Here is an 18,962-nt window from a genome sequence, read left to right as displayed (position 1 = left end):
ACCTGGCATAAAAGCGGTAGTTGGCATTTAAAGATAACGAATCAAAAGACGCTGCTGTACAGACTGTGAAGCTAGAAGGAATGCGAGCCCCCACCCGTTAGACCGTCCATCATTTCCATCTCCTCCTTATCCTAGAGGTAGCGGATCTGCCGGAACGACCGCAGCATCATATACACTCCATGCAGGGTGGCGAAGATGCCCGCCCCTGCAACGCCCCAGGCCGCGGCCTGCACCCGCAGCGAACTGAGCGGGATGTGACCGGGTTCGAAGCTGTCCCGGCGATAGGTATCCGAGCGTACGATGTGTCTTCGACGCTGGGAGGGATCTATTACCTTTACTCAGTGATGAGGTTCTTGGTTGTCTCTGGTTGTATCTCAAGCAACCCTACCCGCTGACTGGATGCGTTGGCCGAGGTTGGACACAGCCGGCCTTGAGCGACTGATAAACGCTTGGTACATGGTTGAGTTTGGTCTTGAGGTGTGTTTTGAGGTGTGGTGAAAGTGGCCTTGAGACGTCTAACATCAGCGAGATTGAAAGAAGGTGGAGAGGGTCGATTTATCTGGGGGCAGGGCAGTGGCGACAATGACGCGGAGAAACTGGGAAGACTCTCGCAGAACCATGGATCACAACCGAGCCCGCTCGTGATGCGATAACAATTGCCTCAAGCTGTCAATGAACTCCTGCTGGTGGGTGATATAGCCTAAATGACCTCCAGGCATGTCAACGACGGGCAGACCCAGTCGGTCGGACAAGACGCAGATCGGTTGCGCGGTCAAATCGGGGGATTCTTCTGCCCCGCGCATGAGCACCAGCTTCCCCCGATGGTCCAGGAGAACCTCCGGCTCGAAGGTGGTGAACTGCCGCCACTCAGCCATTTCAACTCCGAAGTACCAGTCTTGGTTGCTCGGGGGGATGGACATCAGCTGTTTGAACACTGGCGAGGCAACGAACAGCTCTCGATCGCGTTGACTACTCGTGATGGCAGTCAAGATCGCATTGGCCGCCGGCACTCCCCGCTGGCGGAACGCAGCAATGATTCGATCGACATCCTCAGTGAATCCTTGTAGGATCGGCGGGGTGAACAGGTTCCCCAGGACAGGCTCGTGAATAACGACCTTGCGAACCAGCTGAGGATGGGCATTGAGCAGATTCATCGCAATGTTGGCTGCCCAGGAGGATCCGAAAACAATAGCCGATGCGCTGGGTGAGAGATGTTGGATCAGGGCAGCAGCATCCTCGACGTTCGCCTTTAGCAGTCTGGATGCGTCGAAGCTGGTCGCATCTTTGATAGGACTCCGCCAAAATCCTCGTCGGTCGTACGTCACTACTCGAAAGTGGGACGACAGGAGGGATGCGAAAGATGCGAAGAAGGCTGCGGTGCCGTTGCCCCCGGCCATGAGCAGAAGAAGGGGGCCTTGGCCACGTACTTCATAGTACAACTTGGCATCGGGGACCTCCAGGTGGGAGCATTGTACCTCGGAGGACACTGGAGGCTGCATTGTGAGCGCGATTAGAGAAGAGATGAACTCCATCGGTGCAGGCAACTCATCGCGCTTTATAGTCCTCGACATGTTCTGCGAGAAGCCCTAACTAACAGCCGTCCGCCCTCCTCCCTCCTTCCTCCGACCTGTCAAACAGACCGGCTCGACCAGACCTCCCTAGAAGTCCATGGCAGCCCAAAGTGGGTTTGAAAGAGACAAGCAATCGGTTGCGACTGGCTGGGAGGGCAAATGCCAGGCAGAGGCGCTTGAGTTCGCAGCTGAGAAGAAGGGAATCCCCGCATGGTCTGGGCCAAAGCAGGCTCGGCAATCGTTGCCTTGGGATCTGGGGCTGCATCGTGGCAGCTTGGCAATGAACCATTCGCTTCGCTTGCTTCTTCGTCGCTTGGAGGGCTGCAGGTGCAGACGCTAAGCTGCAGTCCTTTCGAAGCTATAAATCAATAGTTTGGTGGATGGTGGCGTCAACAGCAAACATTCGGTCCGCGGTTTCCCCCAGCCGGTGTGCGCCCTGCCAGTGTGTTTCTCCCTGCTACCGAAATGGAATCAATCATTCGTATTGTATAAACTAAGTAACTTGCATGCCCTTTCGACTCGGGGGATCCGAGCGTTCTGTGACACTCAGGAGAATATCCAATAGCGAAACTTTCCGGGGTTACTTACCTCGGCCACACCACCTTAAGAGCTGTCAGCCGCACCAGAAGCCTCCATCAAGACATGAAGATGACATGCCTGGCACACTCGGTCCGGGGAAATAGACAACAACAACAACAACAACGGTGATATGCTTATTTCCTGAACGCGACATCTCGGAGTAATATGAACACGAAGCAGAGGGCGCCTTCTGACAGGTGCTATTGATACTTAATGTTGTTGTTCGCCCGAATTTGAGGTCTGAGATGCTCGATGTGGTTGTAACACCATTTACTTTACCCACTTGTCAGCATGTCTACTGCGGTTCTGGAGGAGAAGATACTTGTTGCTGACGACTTGTCTAGGGCTACCATTGACCTGGTGCCCAAGGCTCGCAATAATCTCTCTATCCACTTTGAGTCCTTCTATGGGGTGAAGCCTCGTCATGTCTCGCCTTCCTTCAAGATCAGTCTTTCAGATCTCAGCTATCAACCCAAGGTGAAAAGCTTATGTTCATGTTTGACAGTCAGAACAATGCTCATGCCTTCCACTTCCCACTTTCTAGGTCGAGAAACCCACCGCGGACTGGACAGTGACGGCAGCATTCCAGGCCTTTCGATCTTTCCAACTCGCTGGCTACAGCCCCGTTCGTCGGTTCGCCACGATTGGGACTGGATCCGGAACCGATGCTGTGGGCGCCCTCGAGGTCTTTTTCCCTGAGCTGACCAGCATCACCATGACCGACCTATCGCCCGAGGTGGTCGCAACCGCCAGATTGAATCTGATCTCCGCGGTTCATGACGCCCGGAAGACGATCCAAGCGGTAGCTCTCGAGGCTACTGCTTTGACGGGGTATTGTTTGGAGCCATTGAAGGGACAACAAGTCTTCGACCTGATCTATGAGTGCGTTCACCTCGTTCAATACACTCCTTCGTGACCTACAACCTAACGCATGCCCCAAGGAACTTGCCCAACATTCCCCTCCCAGAGGGGGCCACCCTCCTGGAGGATCAGACATCGTCGACGTACTTCTCTGGCGCCGATCTACCTTATCAGATTCCTCCCTTCGTCGCCTCCGCGCTTCTCGACTTGCACTACACCAGCCTCGTTCAGGCTCGCGCGTTCAGCCTCCTCAGCGCGTCCGGGGTCATCTTGTCCAGTATTGGCGGACGTGTGCCGATCGCAACGATCCTCGCTCTCGCTGACACGGCCGGCTTTGCAGGGCGGATCCTCTCCATGAGTTGGAAAGTGCAGAGTGAGCCTGAGTCGGTGATCGGTGGTTATGCAACCCAACAGCAGCAGGGATTGGGTCCGGTGGGTTCCGAGTCTCTTAGTCGAACTCTGGTTACAGGGCTGGTGAGACGCATGCTGACACCGGACCAGTTCTATTTCTATCGCACCACCACTCTCCGACGCATCTTTCACGGTCGGACTCCGGCGGGCGCTGCTCTCCGGGCGCTACAGATTGGGCGGGAGTTACTCTCAGAGCGAATCGATGCCATCACGGCCTTGGAATTGTACCAGGAGGGGGTAGAGTTGGGTCATCCGGTGGTGGTCATGGCGAGCGTTCTGAAGTGAGCGTTCGTCGGCTGAGGACGGAAACTATCGCAACGGGCCTTATAGTCAATTGGTAGTGTTGCTATTTGTTTGGGTGAAAGAGATGAATGAATAGTATTGCTTCATAGTGTCGGTGCTGCTTGCTGCGTGGTGTTACTGTTCGGGCTGATCCTCCGTAAGATATGTACGTCGGATAGCATGCGATAATTCCACTATCTGATGGCACAACATTTGACCACAAGCCAGAAGTTACATATCGTGGTGATTTGCGAGGCTTTAGAGAAGGAGATACCCATTTCTTATTGAAGAGGGGGGAAAAAAGAAGTTGGAGGGGAGAACCAGACTGAGTCTAGGGGAGCAAAAAATATGACCTACGCAGGGCTCGAACCTGCAATCTCTTGATTCGTAGTCAAGCGCCTTACCATTGGGCCAGCAGGCCAGCTGTTGGACTTTAGCTGTCTCTCATTTTACATAATCCACCTGAATGCTCACAATGCTTGAATGCCTCGCGTGTCTTCAACTCTCGAACATTGCAAGACCAGAAAACTGCTTGAAGGAAGCCAACAGGTAGATCGTAAAAAAAAAAAAAAAAAAAAAAAAAAAAAAAAAAAAAACGATGATAGACCACCATTGTGAACCAACGACCTAATACATTCTCCCTCCGGTTTGAACCTTGCCCTTTCAGCTCGCCTCGTGTTATCGGCCGTCTTCGGTTTCTCTGAGCCCAGATTGCTGAACGAAGGCCGCGACCGAACAAAATCTGTTTACACAGTCAAAGCCCATCATCATCCCTGTAGATGCTGGCCCATCGCTATGGGAAACAGTCAGTGCAGGACAGAAAAGAATCGAAGGGCCGGGCTGACCGTATCCCAGTCTCCACGCCCATCAACGAACCGCAAGTCCGTTCCGAGGCGAATGACACCATTCGTGTCGTGGTTCAAGGTCGAGGCATGAATCTTGACGGGGCAATCAGCGAGCATCCTGCAATCTCGCAAGAGCCTTCATACCATGTAGGAATCATGGAAGACCACATCCCCCGCCTCATATGCCGAAACAAGCCACCTGCGTTGGTGCTCCTCACCAAAATGCCTCGGATCCTGACTGAGCATGCCATTGGACATCATATTCTGGTTGAACGCGGTCTTGGCCTCCTCTTCTGAGAGGCCTGCCGCTTGGGCCTTGCTAGTGAACTGGCCTTCGGTGGCCCTACCTAGGACGTGGCCTGGTCGTGTTAGCTCGAAGCGATCGATAGCCAGCTCCAGCAACTACAGACCGTTTTCAAGGTAGATCAATCCGCCCCCGTTGAGGGCGATATCCCCGACCGGAACCCACGCTGTCAAGACCGAGTGTTCCCCATGCCGCAAGAAGATATAGTCGTAGTGTACCCCAGTCGCTGGATTTCCAGGGAGATTATTCCGCAGGATAGTCCGTTCCAAAGCCCATGTGCTCTTGCCCCAGCCGGTGAAGTCCTCGACGAAGGCGATGAGAGCCGGATGTTTGCAGAGATCATTGCGATGCCAGTCTTCAGCATGGGCACGAAGGGCCAGCATCATAAAAGTATCGGACGTGGTGGTTCCGGTGCCGTGGCGACCGGTTCCGAAGCCGGGGAAGTCGGTGGCGTCCTGGGAGCGATCGAAGATCCCCTCGATTGGGGAGGTCCGGGGATCCAGAATCCCGGTCGGCGCAAGCATCTCGAAGTATTTCCTCCTTGCCTCAAGGACATCGGCGCGAGGCAGAAGCCCTTTAAGGTAGAGATACCCGTCTCGTTCCAATCGGTGCCGCATCTCAGCCATGGGAGTGGTACGCGGACAGGTTGCTTCGAGCAGACCCGTGCGTTGAGGGTCTAGTTGGCCATCGTTGACGTATAGGTCTGGAAAGTCGGTCTCGGGATGGGGCATGATGAGGATTCAGATTGTGGTAGTTGCCAGGGTGAGAGGTGAATTGAGAAAGAAAGTTGATGTTGCTGGGCCATCCATAATATATTGCATTGTATAGGGCAACCCGGGGGAAAATTACCCAGAATGGCATTTCATCCCGACTACTAACTCATGTTACAATACATAAGCTGCGCCCGGACCGAAATTTCCCTTTGAGGTATAAACCGTCCGACTCCATGCATCATTCAAGATTGCCTTCGAGACCCCAGAAAGCTCGGAGGCGATAGCTCACTTTCAAGCATGGCCACCCCACATGCAGCTCGGCCTCAGCAACCAGATGCATCAGCTCTCGAGTCTCTTCGGGATCGTCGAACAGCTCACCACCCAATGCGATTGCCAGACCCGCGGTCAGCTTGGCGGGCATATATTCCGGATTCGACATGGCTATCCCACATATGACGCGAACCGCGTTACGCATCTCCTCCTCTTGCTTCTGCAGATACTGAGCGCGCCCCATGCCTAAGCTGGGCAAGCGGGGGTCATGCGCCAGTAATAAGATGCGAGACAGTTGGAGATATTGCTGGCCTGCAATGGGGCAGTCGTAGGTGTAATAGATCACCGGGAGTTAACTGTCCCTGTTCGCGCTGGCAGATGGTGCATCTCCCGGGTTCTCCGGGCGAAGGCGAAAGGTCCACAATTGGGTTCGATGTGAATAGTGTATCGGCTGAAATGAGTCGGGCTTGCGCTGTTCCCAGTCCAGTACATACTGCCACAGTCGATCCCACTCCAACTTGTCTTTGGGTCCGTCACCGTAGGCAAAGGTGGTGACGCGTGCTGCATGTGCAATCATGCGATATGTCCACGTAGCATCGTCAGCGGGCGCCAGGGACCAATTCGCATTGCAGGAGGCAAGGCTGGGTTCAACGGCTCGTTTCACCACGTTGCCAATAACGATTTCTTGCCGCAAAGCCACAATCATGGCTGCATCACTGAATCCCGATGGTCGGACGTTACCACCCTTGATCTGAAGCAAAATCGGGGTGGAAACCGCATGCGATGTGAAGACCTGTGCTTCGGTTGGCTCTTATGTTAAAGTCAGCAGTTGGGCCGGTACTTGGGATAAGACCCAACACCTACCGGACATTTCTTCGAGTAATCTTAAGAGCATGGCGGAGGCCAGCACGCTATCGTCCAAAGCCTTGGACGTATCGTTGAGACTCGGGATCAGAACTTCAAGACACCGCCCCTCATATTCATGCGAATTGCAGGAGCTGATCCCCATCGTCAACTCCCGATGTCGGGCAGATATTGCCAAAACGGCAAATAGGATGGACGGGTCTTTGGTAACGGTGGCCCCCACAACGGTTTGGAAGTGCCTGTCAGGAATGCAATAGTCGAACTACGCTCGGTCAATATCATTATTGTAGTCCACTTAAGTGCGATCGGGCACTTGGCTTACCCACGACACTAAATTGGTGAAGAAATACTTCACCAGCCGGGCCTCTTCCCTGGAAAGTGGCCAGAACTGCGGCGAGGCGGTCGACGCAGGGGCTGAGACTGACGGGCCAGGGTCATGGTCGGACGGAACTGCTGATCCTTCATTCTGCGATGCAAGCGGTCGCTTTAGAGAACGCTTTTGAGGACACTGAGTCGGTGGGATTGCGGAGCTTCTGTTGCCAGGGTCGTCCTCACCGGCGTCCACCAGTTCCGATCGAGTGGCTTGTTGAACCACTTTAAGTCTCGCGCTGGTCCCCCCAGGAGCAGACTTGCGGCGTTTGCGCTTGAACGATGGTATATCCACCAATTTGATGCGGAGGTCTGGCTGACGACTCTGGCTGCAAAGCAGACCCGCTCGCTCGCAAGTGGAGCAAGTGTTGCGATTGACAGCGAGATCGCCTAATTCGCAACTGAGTACAAAGACCTCTAAGGTCAAGAGTAAATAAATTCAGACTCACATTTCTGGTGTTTATTGCGGCATCGCTCACTGGCAGTACGGTGGAATATCTGGCCTTAGCTCACATTGTGTGCAGACACTCCAGAGGCATAGATAGCCATACCATGCAGGAAGCGAGCGTCCACCACGAGGAGAACTTCTGCAGAGTGCTCGGCTGTGAGTCGTGTTGCTGTTTATGTTGAAGCTGTCGCTGGTCGATAGCATAGCGAAGCAGACTGAGTTGGAGAGATGAGAGTACTGTATTTAACTAACTTATCTGTTGTACACCACATGGCCAGAACCGAGCGGGCATTGAAGCATTCCAGTTGGGGCTGAAAAGACGGGCAGAACCGAGCGGAGAGAGAGGCGGTGGCCAGTTCCTCCGGGCGCATGGTCTACCCGCCCCGAGGTCTTTTTTGGGCCGGTTCAGCAGTAAACGCTGTGAAATGATAATGCTGCAGACAGACCTTCGACCTGATCCTGACAAAAGTACTGACCCTTTTTTTACAACTAGCTTATAACTAGCTAGCTATCCACTCACTCTGGGAGGGATAAGTCTCCGAAGAATGCCCGAAGTTTGGCAATCATCGGCCGGATTGAGTATCTCAAACGAACCGTGCCGCAGCGGAAGGGCGGAACCGTTGATTCAATGAATCAATAAATCAATTTAGGTTCAACCGGTACAGTCCAGGATGAGACATCGGGTGGATCGACGCCTTGGTTTACGTCTGCATGGCCCTGATCTCGGAGTATGGGTGTACCGTACATGCACAAAGAATTATATGCTCGAGCATGTGCATGGGGGCTTGAGGCATGAACAATGAGCGGCTGTCTACTCAAAATAGACCCATGATGATCCTATGGGGCCGCTGTCGATGGCGAGGCAGCAATGGACAGATGATGACCAAGCTCCATGTTTGAGGGCCACGAAGATGTTATAGATGAGGTTGGATTATTGATCATACTACACCCTACGCCTAGCTGATAGCAACTTCCGGTATAAGGTCACCAAGCCGTTTTGTTTTGAGCTGTAGAGCCAGCCGTTGAGCCAGCCGTTTTTGCCTGACGGCAAGATCCTCGTTATTGATCCATGCGATAACACGGTGCTTATTTTTACCTCGACATCCCTGCTGCTGATATCATCGATATCTTCACCTTAAGCTAGTAAATCCTTCAGGCCCGAACAGGGAGCAAGTAGTCAACGCACGGGCATGGCCGAAGTTGTTCCACGCCAAGTGTGGAAGATAGATTAACTCGAGATTAAACCAACTGCAACGTGCCGTAGCGTGTGCAGATCAGGCGCAAACCCAGGCGCAAACCCAGGGCTTAGCTGTCGCGTACTGAGGTCAGACTCGGTTCTAGTTCCAGCCTGCTACCATGCGCGGAAGGTGTCGGGCATCAGCTAAAAATCTTAGTCCAGGGGCTGGACAAGGTCAACCCTGGCCATTGAGCTCCTGGTGACTGGATTTGTATTTTCAATTCTTCCTCACTTTCTTTGAAGACTCAAAGAATGCTCATCGAGCTATCGAACGCAAATGGTGGTAACCAACCATGGCCCTCAATGAGACTGGAGTGATCGCACCGCCTGCCGGGGTCACGCCCGACTTTGCGCACCCTACACGACATCTGCACACGGCAAATCGCGTGGTCGTCATTGTAGGAACGACTGCTAGTGCCATCTCTCTGCTGGTGCGCATCTACAGCCGGCTGGTGGTGGTGAGGAAATGGATGCTGGATGACAGTAAGTGGCATGGATGCGTCGGGTAATCACATCTAACCAACGGATCATTAGCTGTTCTCGTGCTTTCATGGGTGAGTGTCGGTGACTAGACGACTGGTATCGTCGACTGATTTGGAATGTTCATGGTGCAGATGTTTGCAGCCATCACACAATCCGTCTTACTCTGTGAGGTGTTCCGCAGTGTCTGCCCGCTTCCCGGAGATGGATCGCTAACAACACACCGGGGTTTTCAGACGGATACACTCACGCTGGGCTTGGGATCCATCAATGGGAGCTCACAGTAGAAGACTACAACAAGTCACTGAAGGTACGGAGTTCCAGTCGTGCCTGGTTCGTCTAGCACCCTTCATTGATGGCCAAGCAGGTTCTCATGGCTGGCGCAGTCATGTACATCCCAGCCCTCGGACTCTCCAAGATCGGCCTCATCATTCTCTATTATCGCCTGTCCGATATGCAGCGCAGCTGGCGAATCATACTGTGGAGTTTCACGATCTTTGTCATATCCTACATGGTCATTCTCGAATGCTTGTTCCTCTTCGGCTGCAACCCGATCCAGAAGGCCTGGGACGTAGCCATTGAGGGGCAGTGCATCAGCCGGGCCTCGATTTTCTTGGCCGGCACGTGCGCCAGTATCTTCATCGACATTGTCTTGGTGATCACGCCTCTCCCGGTGGTGGTGGGGCTCAACATGGCGCCCAAGAAGCGCGTGGGGGTGGCCTGCATGTTTGGGCTTGGCGGACTGTATGCTTCGTCCTTCCTCGTCTTCGTCGGTCGCACTGCAGCTACTGACGAATGCATGATCGTGGGTAGGTCCCTGGTTACCAGTTGTATGCGGTTGGTGTCGGTCGTCCCAATGCTGCATACCAACGACGAATCCTATCGGCTCGGGGCTATGGTGTTGTGGATGTAGGTGATGATGAACTCGCGTGGTGATGGCAGGGTGCTGACCGTCCTACAGCAACGTTGAAGCCAGTCTGATTATTGTCACGGCTTGCGTACCATCCTTCCGCCAGGTGTTTTTCTCTGGCTCGTGGAGCAGCAGTGGTAGTCGGGAGAGGGCTTTGAGTAGTTATAGCCTGCGGAGCGGGCAGCGACGACATCGCGGTTTCACCAATATTACACTGGACCTTGACCCCGATCGACCGGATTCTGTCGAGCGGGTCGTGCCTGGTAAAGCTCCTCAGGAAGCTTAGGATCATCTTCGCCCATTTGAGACGGGCTTCGAGTCAGGAGTTCATGCGATTAAAAGAGTTTGAATTTTGGCATTTGGATTTAGATTGAGCCAACTATAGAGACGGCGTGGTCAGCGCACACAAGTTCTTCAAGTTGACTTGATGGTAGCATAGATGTATCCATAAAATGCATTGATTTCCCCCCCCCCCCTCTACAGCTTGACAAACTGACTCTTCTCCGCCATCTTCCCTGCGAGCCCGGTCATCGAAACCGCTTGCATGACATCAAAGATGGAGCAATCCGCCTGCACCGTCGCGACCGACCAATTGCGCAATTCCACCGCCACTAAGGAATCGACGCCGAATTGCGCGAGAGGCAAGGAGGGATCAATCCCCTCTCGGGTGCGACTGAACATTTCGGCCAATTTCGTGACCAAGGCGTTTTCGATGACTAAGACTGCTTCAGTCAAAGTGGTAGCGGCAGCCAAGTGGTCTCTCAGACCGGCTTCCGGTGAGGAACGAGATGCAGGACCAGAAGAAGAGGGGGTTTGCTGCTCAAAAATGGCGAACCTGGCATCGCGGTTCCAGCCCGCAGTAGCCTCCGACCGGACCAAACCCCTTGGTAGCCCGGTGACGATGTGACAAGTCTCTGGGGTTCGGATGGGATGGCGGATGGCGGACGCGACCAAGGGCCACACCTCCTGCTCGGACACGGCGCGTAGTCCGAGCTTCTCGAGGTGATGCGTGAGGGGTTTCGATTCTGCGACGACGCCGACGGATGAGACCATTCCAAAGTCTATGGAGACGGCGGGGAGACCCTGACTTGCGCGGTAGCGGGCCAATGCATCCTGATAACTTCCCCCAGCAGCGTAGTTGCCCTGGCCTGCGTTGCCACCGAGCCCACTGATGGAGGAGAGAAGTATAAAGAAGCGAAGGTCGGGGGGGGAGAAGAGTATGCAAATTCCACGATCCTTGGACTTTGGGCTTGATGGCAGCGAGGTAGTCTTCACGGGCCATGGTCTCGAAGATTCCATCCTAGAGTTGACAAGTAAGATTAATGCTGATTTCTGTGATCTGTTGATGTTGACGGATCGATCTACGATACGTACCTTCAGCACCATGGCGGCTTGAATGACGCCGCGGATGGGCGGTAGGTGGCAGGCATGTTGCTGTAGAACCGACTGCAGCAGAGTCGTATTAGTGACGTCGCAACTGACTAGCACAATTGTAGCCCCAGTGGTCTGTCGTAGATGTGCAAGCCATGGAGGAGTTCCAGTTGTGGTGGTGGTGGTAGTAGAAGTAGAAGCAGAAGCAGAAGCAGCCGATCGGGAGAGGAGGAGGAGATGGCGGACACCGCCTTCCACCACCAGCCGTTGGGCGAGATACTGCCCGATTCCCCCCACACCGCCGACGATTAGATAGGTCTCCTCACGTGACAGCATCACCACCGGTCGCACCGGCCGCTGCACCTTCACCTTCTCCTCCTCCTCCTTCTTCACCTCCATCACAATCTTCCCCACGTGTTGCCCGGTCTGCATCGTGCGAAATGCCTTCTCAATGTCTCCCATGCCAAACAGCGTGATCGGCCTGACCGGTCGAATCTCCCGTTTCTCCATCAATCCATTGATCGCTCCCAAGATCCGTTGCACCTCCTTACCTCTCCGTTCCCCGAGCGTGATCAGATCCAGCGACGCGAACATCGTACTCCGCCCAAACGGTCCCATCTCCACCATGCTGTTCTGTTCGATATCCCGCTTACCGATCTCGATGAATCGTCCAAACATCCCGACGCACTGCCACGTTTCGCGCAACAAAGCGCCCGCAAGCGAATTGAGCACCACGTCCACCCCCTTCCCCTTGGTCGCCGACATGAGATGATTCGCAAAGGAACGGTTGCGACTGCTGAAGATGTGCGACGGGCGGATCCCGTAATCCTCTACTAGGAAGTCGCATTTGTGCTCCGATCCGACCGTCACGAAGATCTCTGCCCCGATCCACCGCGCAACCATAATGGCGGCTTGGCCGACACCCCCCGTGCCGGGGTGGATGAGCACTCGTTCATCGCGCTGGAGACGTGCCAGATCCACCAGGGCATGAAAGGCGGTGATAAATGCAAGGGGATGGAGGCTGCCGTGAGGAAGTCCAGTTCCGCGGGCATCTGGGCCACGTTGGTGAAGGGGATACGCACCCTGGTTGCGAAGTAGCCGAGAATGAAGGCATATACCCGCTGTCCAGCAGTGAAGCCAGCGGCGCGTGGCTCGATCTCCACACAGTCGTCGGCAAGAGCCTCGTCGATAGTGGGATCTTCCGTAAACACAAGGCTGTTGAGCAGACCCGGGGTGGCAACTTCCAGCCGAATGTTCTGGCCAGGGGTCGACCAAGCCCGCATCTCGGGGGCCTGAGGCCGCGTGGTGCCCACCAGCTGGGCCTCTTGTTGGTCTTCGTATACCCGTGAGATATGGATCACGGAATCCCGCACAGCGTATTCGGTTTCTGACAGAGGAGCGCTGCCAATGTGCTGCGGACAATGTGTGCGATATCAGTCGCAGTTGAGAGAGACCACACGGGGGCTTTGGGGTCCAAGTCCACCGAGACGTATCGGTGAAGAGGATTCTCACAGCGCAGTGTGCGGAGGAGACCTTGATGCAAACTGTTCAGAGGTTCTTCAGCATTGCATTGTGCACCGCATGATACCCACACTGTAGCCCGACAGCTGCTGAGCTCGCGTTGAAGGGCATGGAATTGCTCAGCGGTAGGGTCATCCAGCATTGGCTGAAAAAGCTCGTCTAAGACGATACAAGTTTTGCCATCGGCAACAACCTCTTCAAGCGAGGAGACAACGGAGACGCCAGACACAAATTCAGCAGCTAGCCCGTGCTGGAGTGCTTGCTGCCAGTCTTCCGGCGGGTTGGTTCTAGAAATGAGCAGAACTTCTGTTCGAGTGGCAGATGTCACGTCTGTCTTGGCCGTCGCAACGACTACTTCTCCTTGGTACCCGTCTGCGTTGAGATCTGGCTGGAGGTGGGAGCTGACCGACTCGAAACCGGCCTGCACACAGAGCTCCTTCCACAGGCCACTGGCATGAAAACTGCCCTGCCATCCTGGAAAAAGTCGGAAAATAGTCTGCAACGCACCATCGCCCAGGCTGGGGCCCCAGAGGATGCATCTCCCACCAGGGGCAAGAAGAACATGCAGTGAGCTGAGGGTCTGAACCATTTCCTTCACCGTCAACAAAGCTGATGCGGATAGAATAAGCAAATCGTAGCTTCTCCGGGCATATCCCTGGGCATCAGGCTCCGCGTTCAAGTCTAGAACCTTGCACTCGATGTCTGCCTCATCCTTGAGGACCGTATCCGCGTTCTTGACCAGTTCTGCACTAGGGGCAGTGACCTCGTAGCGAGAGAACAGTCGCGTATCGACCTTGGTCAAGGTCTTGATAAATCTCTGTGTATTGGCACCATTGCCTGTTCCAATCTCGAGGATCCTTGCCCGAGGACATTTGTGGCCATGAAGCTGGAGCAGCCGAGTTAACACCGATTCGAGCCTCTCTGAAACAGAATACCACTCAGCCTGGTTCTCGGCCATGAAATCCAGCAGGATGTCTTTCGCCAGGGCTATTCCAGACAGGACGTCAGGAAGCTTCTCTCCGAATCGACACAGTAATTTTCCCTCGACACACTGTTTCAGCTCTTGTGTCAGCGCTGCCATTCCATGCGCGGTAACCCCCAGGATGTCGAGAATCGGACGAGCCCTTTCTGCAACGTCTGTCATCCATTTCCAGTAACTGGAATGCTCAGATGCAACAAGATCTTTACCTTGAACTTGATGCAAAGCATCCACAATGAACATGACAGCCGCGGTTTGTAGCTGAAAAAGATGGAGATGGGTCCCGCTTGGTGCATCTAGCTCAATGAAGTGCTCAGGTCGGACGAAATCAATATCTGGCTTCCAGACCGAGGTATAGCAGAGTCTGTCGTCGGGCATCCGCATCGCAGGATTCGGACCTAAGGACTGGCACCAGAGCCCCTGGACAGTGAGAACCCGACTTTTCGGACTCCGCGCCTGTGTTGGTGACCCGAATTGAGGTTTCGAACCCGCGTCTGTTTACCCTCACCAAGGTCGAATTCGCGTGGAACCGGTGACCTGGGGACGCTGTCAAGTCCGCGGAAATGTAAAGATCCTGAATAGATGTCGGGATCATTGCGGCGCGTTCTCCGCTTCCCCCAACGGGAAGAGTCTGGTAGGCTGCATGGAAGACTGCGTCTAAAGTGGTAGGATGAATGATGTGGGGTTGCTGGTATTGCTGGGGCATTGTCGTCGCCGAATCGGCCACCTGAATCACTGACTGCGCGTATCTAGGAGCGGATTTTGCCGACACCAGATTCCGGAAGACAGGGCCGAGGCACAGACCTACGGCGTCTAGCATCCTGTACATATCCGCGGGGTCAAGGGTACGCCACGTACTGGGAGGTACTGGTAATGGTGCAGCAGTAGGAGCAGGAGGGCCTATCAAACCGGCACTCTGAGCCAGAACTGAGGTACAACAAAACCCCTCGCAATGCAACGTCGACGAGCCATTCATCTGTTTGACAGACTGGATCAAGAACTCATACCACCCCTATCTTTGACGAACCTGATCGCTACATGCACGGAGGGACAGTTGTACCTCTACTCCCTCCGCCGAGTCTTCCAGGATTAGTGGCTTGTGTATTCGAATCTCCTGCAGCTCATAGCCATGGATGGGTTGGGCTGGTGATTGCAACTGTCGCAGTGCCTCAACCACCATGCTCATAAACCCCGCCCCGGGATAGACAATTTCTCCCTGCACGATGTGGTCGCGCACCCAAGGGATATCACGAGGGCGGACTATATGTCGCCACGTGGGCGTAGTCAGAGTCGATCCTGGTGCAGGAACCCCAAGAAGATCGTGAGGGATGACAGTTCGATGGCGGAGTTCTTCGTTACGACGAGGTTCTGCCCAGTATGAGGTCTCGTGGTTCCCCGGGTAAGGTGGAAGGTTGGTCAAGACGGGCAGCGTGCTCCAGCCGCAAGGGAAGTTGACGGCTTCCAGGTCAACAGGATAGCCCGCTTGCAGAAGAGTGCAGACGAGCTGATGCATGGTCTGGACAGCGTTCTGGCCACGCGACAGACACGTAGCATAGGTGATCTCCCGACTACTCAGCTCAGGTAACGTCAACGTTTGCCGAATAGGACCAGCTAAAGCGCCATGCGGGCCGACCTCAAAAAGCATGTCAATAGCGGTCCTGGTGGCGTCAGAATCATCGCGACACAAGTTACGCAACGAGCTCAGAAACTCCACCGGCTGCACTATGTTACGCACCCAATGGTCGGGGTGAGCAATCTCTGCAGCCGACGTGATCCTTCCCCCCGTGGCTGGGGACGAGTAGATGATGCCGGTGTCAAGTACGGGGTTCGGCTCGAGGAATCGCGACAGCTGGGCTCGGTACGCCTCAGCCAGCGGCAGCATGTGGTGCGAATGATAGGCTACCTCGACATGAAGACGACGCACAAAGACACCACGGCCATGGAGTATTGTCTTGATTTCCTCAATCGCACACTCGTCGCCCGAGATCGTCACGCTAGACGGACTGTTTACGCAGGCGATGATGGCCTTGCCGGATCGAACCTCAGCCAGCAGCGCCTTCTCAGCATCCTGACGTCCTAGGCCCACCGCGACCATGCCTCCTCGACGATCAAGGAGTTGTTGGTACTGACTGGTCAGATCGCCTCGAATGTACACAATTGCCAATGCGCCTTTCAGGGTGATGGCTCCGGCGGCGTAGGCAGCACCCACCTCTCCACTGGAATGAGCGGTGACTCCTGCAGGATAAACGCCCCAAGAACGTAGCAGGTCGACTAGAGCAAGCTGAATGAATAGCCACGCTCAGTGGCAGGCTATACGCGACCTGGTTAAGACGACTTTCCTCGGCATTTCGCTGCAGTTCCTCAAGGGCAGACCACGTAGCACCCATTGACTTCAAGCAAGCGTCGACCTCGTGTATGGCATCACAGAAGGCCGGGTAAGCGTCGAGCAGCTCGCGACCCATGGCAAACCATTGAGCGCCTTGACCGGCGAATACCATTCCCACGCGTGGCACACGCATACTGCGCTGGGTTGTCAAACCTGGGGCATCGATAGTGGCGTGTACTTCAGTGATCGACGAGCCACTCCAGGCTATGGTGCAAGGAAACCGGGTGCGTCGCTGTCCGAGGGTAAAAGCCAGCTGATCGAGCAACTCTTCCTCCCTTTCCTCGCTTTCCTCGCTTTCACGGATCCTGGTCGCGAGATAGTCGCAGAGATTCTCGCCCATTCTGCGAGCAATTCCGGAATCTTTGGCACTGAGCACAAACACACGAGACCGCTTCTTAGGGTTTGCGGTGTTCACCGTTCCTGAGAAAGGGGTACTCCGCTGCAGTATCTCTGGGGTTTCTATAATAACATGAGCATTCGCACCTCCAGAACCAAAGTTGTTAATGGATGCCCGCCGCAGCGACAGTGAAGGCCAATCCTGCAACATGAGGGGAATCTTCAAGTTTAATGCATCAAATGCGATGCTCTCGTTCGGAGACTCGAAGTTCAGATGCGGAGGAATAGCCTGCTTCTCCATCGCCATGACTGCTTTGATAACACCCGCTAGACCACTAGCAGCTTCCGTATGGCCGATGTTCGTCTTCACCGAGCCGATCAATAGCGGGCACTCAGTGCAACGTCTGAGGCCAAACACGCGCCCAATAGAACGAGCTTCAATGGTATCGCCCGCTTCCGTGCCTGTCCCATGGGCTTCAACAAAATCGGTGTCGCGCGGATCGAGACCAGCCATCTCATAGCATTCCTGCATCAAGGCCTCCTGTGCCTCCTGACTGGGCGAAGTCAGAGTCGCTGTTTCGCCATCCTGGTTTGCGGCTGAGTTGCGAATCACAGCACGAATCGGGTCACCGTCTCGGACTGCTGCTATCAGGGGCTTGATGACAATACTGGCAATTCCGTCCCCACGTCCATAGCCCGTGGCTCGAGCATCGAAGGCGAAGCAGCGCCCTTCCGCCGACAACAAGCTAATATTTGAACCGGCAATGAACATATCCGGGTTGAGTAGGATATTTGAGCCACCCACGATGGCCATCTCTGACTTGCCCGCCCGGAGGCTCTGGCATGCCAGATGCAACAGCGTCAGCGTCGTCGAACACCCGGTGTCGACCATCAGACTGGGCCCGCGGAGGTCGAAGAAATGGGAGATCCGGTTCGCGATCATTGCTGCGCCATTACCTGTGAGGAAGGACCGAGCTAGAGTATCGGGGTCGCGCAACAAACTGTCATGGTTATCTCGGAAACAAGTGCCTGCATAGACACCGGTGCGAGAGCCAGTCACTTGATCGAGGGGGAGACCTGCACTTTCCAGGGCCTCATAGGCGGTCTCTAATTGCAGGCGCACTTCGGGATCCATTGTCTGCAACTGTCAATGGTCTCTACACTTGCAGGCACGAATGAGAATGGAACCCACGCTGGCCGCGTCGGCTATGAAATTGAAGAACGCAGCATCGAACCGGAAAATGTCCTCCGCGAGGAAATGCGCGCCTTTCACATATGACTATGATTTGTTGGCAGAAAATTCAACAGTCTTCCCCACCAGATCGGCGAGTCATGCAAGGTGAGTGTTGACATACTGTCCCTAGATGTTCCTTGTCCGGATGATACCAGCTCTCCGCGTGAAACCGAGATTTCGGAATCGGAGACCAGGCACTCTGCCCGTTGGCATAGACATCCCAGAGTCTTTCGGGGCTGGACGCGCCACCGGGGAAGCGGCAGGCCATGCCGATGATGGCGATGGGCATGACCTTTGGATTGCGTTCGGATGCGTCGGTTTCACTCGAGTTCACAGCAGAAATCATCGTATAGGAAGGCCGATCACAGTTAGACGCTGAGGCGGGTATGATGTTGACGGTAGGCCAGTTGATCTTGGGCTTAACTTGCAATAAGTGCTGACAAGCGGAGGTTGATGCTACTGGAGCATTCCTCTTATGAAATAATGGCAGCGGTCGCAAATATCGTAGTCTTCCATGTTTAGTGTGGAAGGCAAGGTAGGCGTCCGGTCTGATGACGGGGTATTGTGATGAGCAATTCACTCGAAAGGCCATCCTAAAGCTGCTGGGTCCGTGTTGGGCGCGCTTGGCTGCCTGGCAATCAGTAGTCAAATTAAAGGGTATTTTTCAGCTTGTGCTGGACCTTGATGCATCGCATCAGGTGGCTCTGATCAAGTACGTTTGTAGCAGGGCGAGCCGATCACCAACGTTGCGAATGTTGAGCCCGAATCCATGTCACTTGGGTCGTCTGATTTCATCTCTGATTAGGTTTTTGCTGTACCTTGATCCATCAGCAGCCGCAGACGTGACGCAAGTATTCCCCTGTTGCAGGATAGCAAGGAGGAGTCAAGCATTGATCCACTGCGTCCGGTTTATCTGAAGCCCCGAGCAAGATTACGCTGGTGTCCATATCTGCCTATGCCGCGGAGTCACGCGTCTGCGCCACGAGATCGA

At 54.6% G+C, this 18,962-nt stretch overlaps 7 protein-coding genes and 1 non-coding gene across 8 annotated transcripts; 2 read left to right on the top strand and 6 right to left on the bottom strand.

The window, feature by feature from the left end:
- Window positions 1–131: 131 nt before the first annotated feature.
- Window positions 132–458, bottom strand: BO95DRAFT_468649 (uncharacterized protein; the record flags this gene model as incomplete). Its single annotated transcript, XM_025589375.1, has 2 exons — window positions 132–325; window positions 389–458. The coding sequence occupies 2 exons, from the start codon at window positions 456–458 to the stop codon at window positions 132–134; spliced, it is 264 nt and encodes an 87-aa protein (XP_025437093.1).
- A 216-nt stretch (window positions 459–674) lies between these two features.
- BO95DRAFT_343614 (alpha/beta fold hydrolase) lies at window positions 675–1,460 on the bottom strand (the record flags this gene model as incomplete). Its single annotated transcript, XM_025581977.1, has 1 exon — window positions 675–1,460. A coding segment is annotated over one exon (786 nt), but the record flags the coding sequence as incomplete, so codon positions are not given.
- A 939-nt stretch (window positions 1,461–2,399) lies between these two features.
- On the top strand, window positions 2,400–3,779 carry BO95DRAFT_400089 (uncharacterized protein). Its single transcript, XM_025583836.1, has 4 exons — window positions 2,400–2,627; window positions 2,695–3,032; window positions 3,092–3,443; window positions 3,513–3,779. The coding sequence occupies exons 1-4, from the start codon at window positions 2,442–2,444 to the stop codon at window positions 3,705–3,707; spliced, it is 1,071 nt and encodes a 356-aa protein (XP_025437091.1). The 5' UTR covers window positions 2,400–2,441; the 3' UTR covers window positions 3,708–3,779.
- Window positions 3,780–4,053: 274 nt separating this feature from the next.
- BO95DRAFT_t291 lies at window positions 4,054–4,125 on the bottom strand. The gene has a single exon. It is a non-coding gene; the product is annotated as a tRNA-Arg (tRNA).
- Window positions 4,126–4,458: 333 nt separating this feature from the next.
- BO95DRAFT_375240 (uncharacterized protein) lies at window positions 4,459–5,584 on the bottom strand (the record flags this gene model as incomplete). Its single annotated transcript, XM_025583136.1, has 4 exons — window positions 4,459–4,497; window positions 4,550–4,642; window positions 4,694–4,908; window positions 4,960–5,584. The coding sequence occupies 4 exons, from the start codon at window positions 5,582–5,584 to the stop codon at window positions 4,459–4,461; spliced, it is 972 nt and encodes a 323-aa protein (XP_025437090.1).
- Window positions 5,585–5,804: 220 nt separating this feature from the next.
- BO95DRAFT_457295 (uncharacterized protein) lies at window positions 5,805–7,165 on the bottom strand (the record flags this gene model as incomplete). Its single annotated transcript, XM_025588466.1, has 5 exons — window positions 5,805–6,148; window positions 6,194–6,646; window positions 6,701–6,962; window positions 7,023–7,066; window positions 7,126–7,165. The coding sequence occupies 5 exons, from the start codon at window positions 7,163–7,165 to the stop codon at window positions 5,805–5,807; spliced, it is 1,143 nt and encodes a 380-aa protein (XP_025437089.1).
- Window positions 7,166–9,047: 1,882 nt separating this feature from the next.
- Window positions 9,048–10,147, top strand: BO95DRAFT_375227 (uncharacterized protein; the record flags this gene model as incomplete). The annotated part of the gene is made up of 6 exons (XM_025583135.1): window positions 9,048–9,237; window positions 9,289–9,308; window positions 9,369–9,402; window positions 9,471–9,544; window positions 9,602–9,978; window positions 10,048–10,147. The coding sequence occupies 6 exons, from the start codon at window positions 9,048–9,050 to the stop codon at window positions 10,145–10,147; spliced, it is 795 nt and encodes a 264-aa protein (XP_025437088.1).
- A 474-nt stretch (window positions 10,148–10,621) lies between these two features.
- On the bottom strand, window positions 10,622–18,317 carry BO95DRAFT_468643 (ketoacyl-synt-domain-containing protein; the record flags this gene model as incomplete). The annotated part of the gene is made up of 10 exons (XM_025589374.1): window positions 10,622–11,312; window positions 11,377–11,444; window positions 11,519–12,348; window positions 12,408–12,927; window positions 12,975–14,471; window positions 14,524–14,991; window positions 15,043–16,286; window positions 16,351–17,875; window positions 17,930–18,016; window positions 18,093–18,317. The coding sequence occupies 10 exons, from the start codon at window positions 18,315–18,317 to the stop codon at window positions 10,622–10,624; spliced, it is 7,155 nt and encodes a 2,384-aa protein (XP_025437087.1).
- Between the last annotated feature and the right edge of the window lie 645 nt (window positions 18,318–18,962).

Source organism: Aspergillus brunneoviolaceus (assembly GCF_003184695.1).
Source record: "Aspergillus brunneoviolaceus CBS 621.78 unplaced genomic scaffold BO95scaffold_97, whole genome shotgun sequence".
NCBI lineage: Eukaryota > Fungi > Ascomycota > Eurotiomycetes > Eurotiales > Aspergillaceae > Aspergillus > Aspergillus brunneoviolaceus.
Note: the sequence above shows the minus strand (reverse complement) of the source record. Positions and strands in the feature narration are given on the sequence as shown.

Coding starts and splice junctions, on each gene's coding strand:
- BO95DRAFT_400089 (XM_025583836.1), top strand. CDS start 2,442: ATGTCTACTGCGGTTCTGGAGGAGAAGATACTTGTTGCTGACGACTTG. Junction 2,628..2,694: donor ATCTCAGCTATCAACCCAAG/GTGAAAAGCTTA, acceptor CCCACTTTCTAG/GTCGAGAAACCCACCGCGGA. Junction 3,444..3,512: donor AGCAGCAGGGATTGGGTCCG/GTGGGTTCCGAG, acceptor ACACCGGACCAG/TTCTATTTCTATCGCACCAC.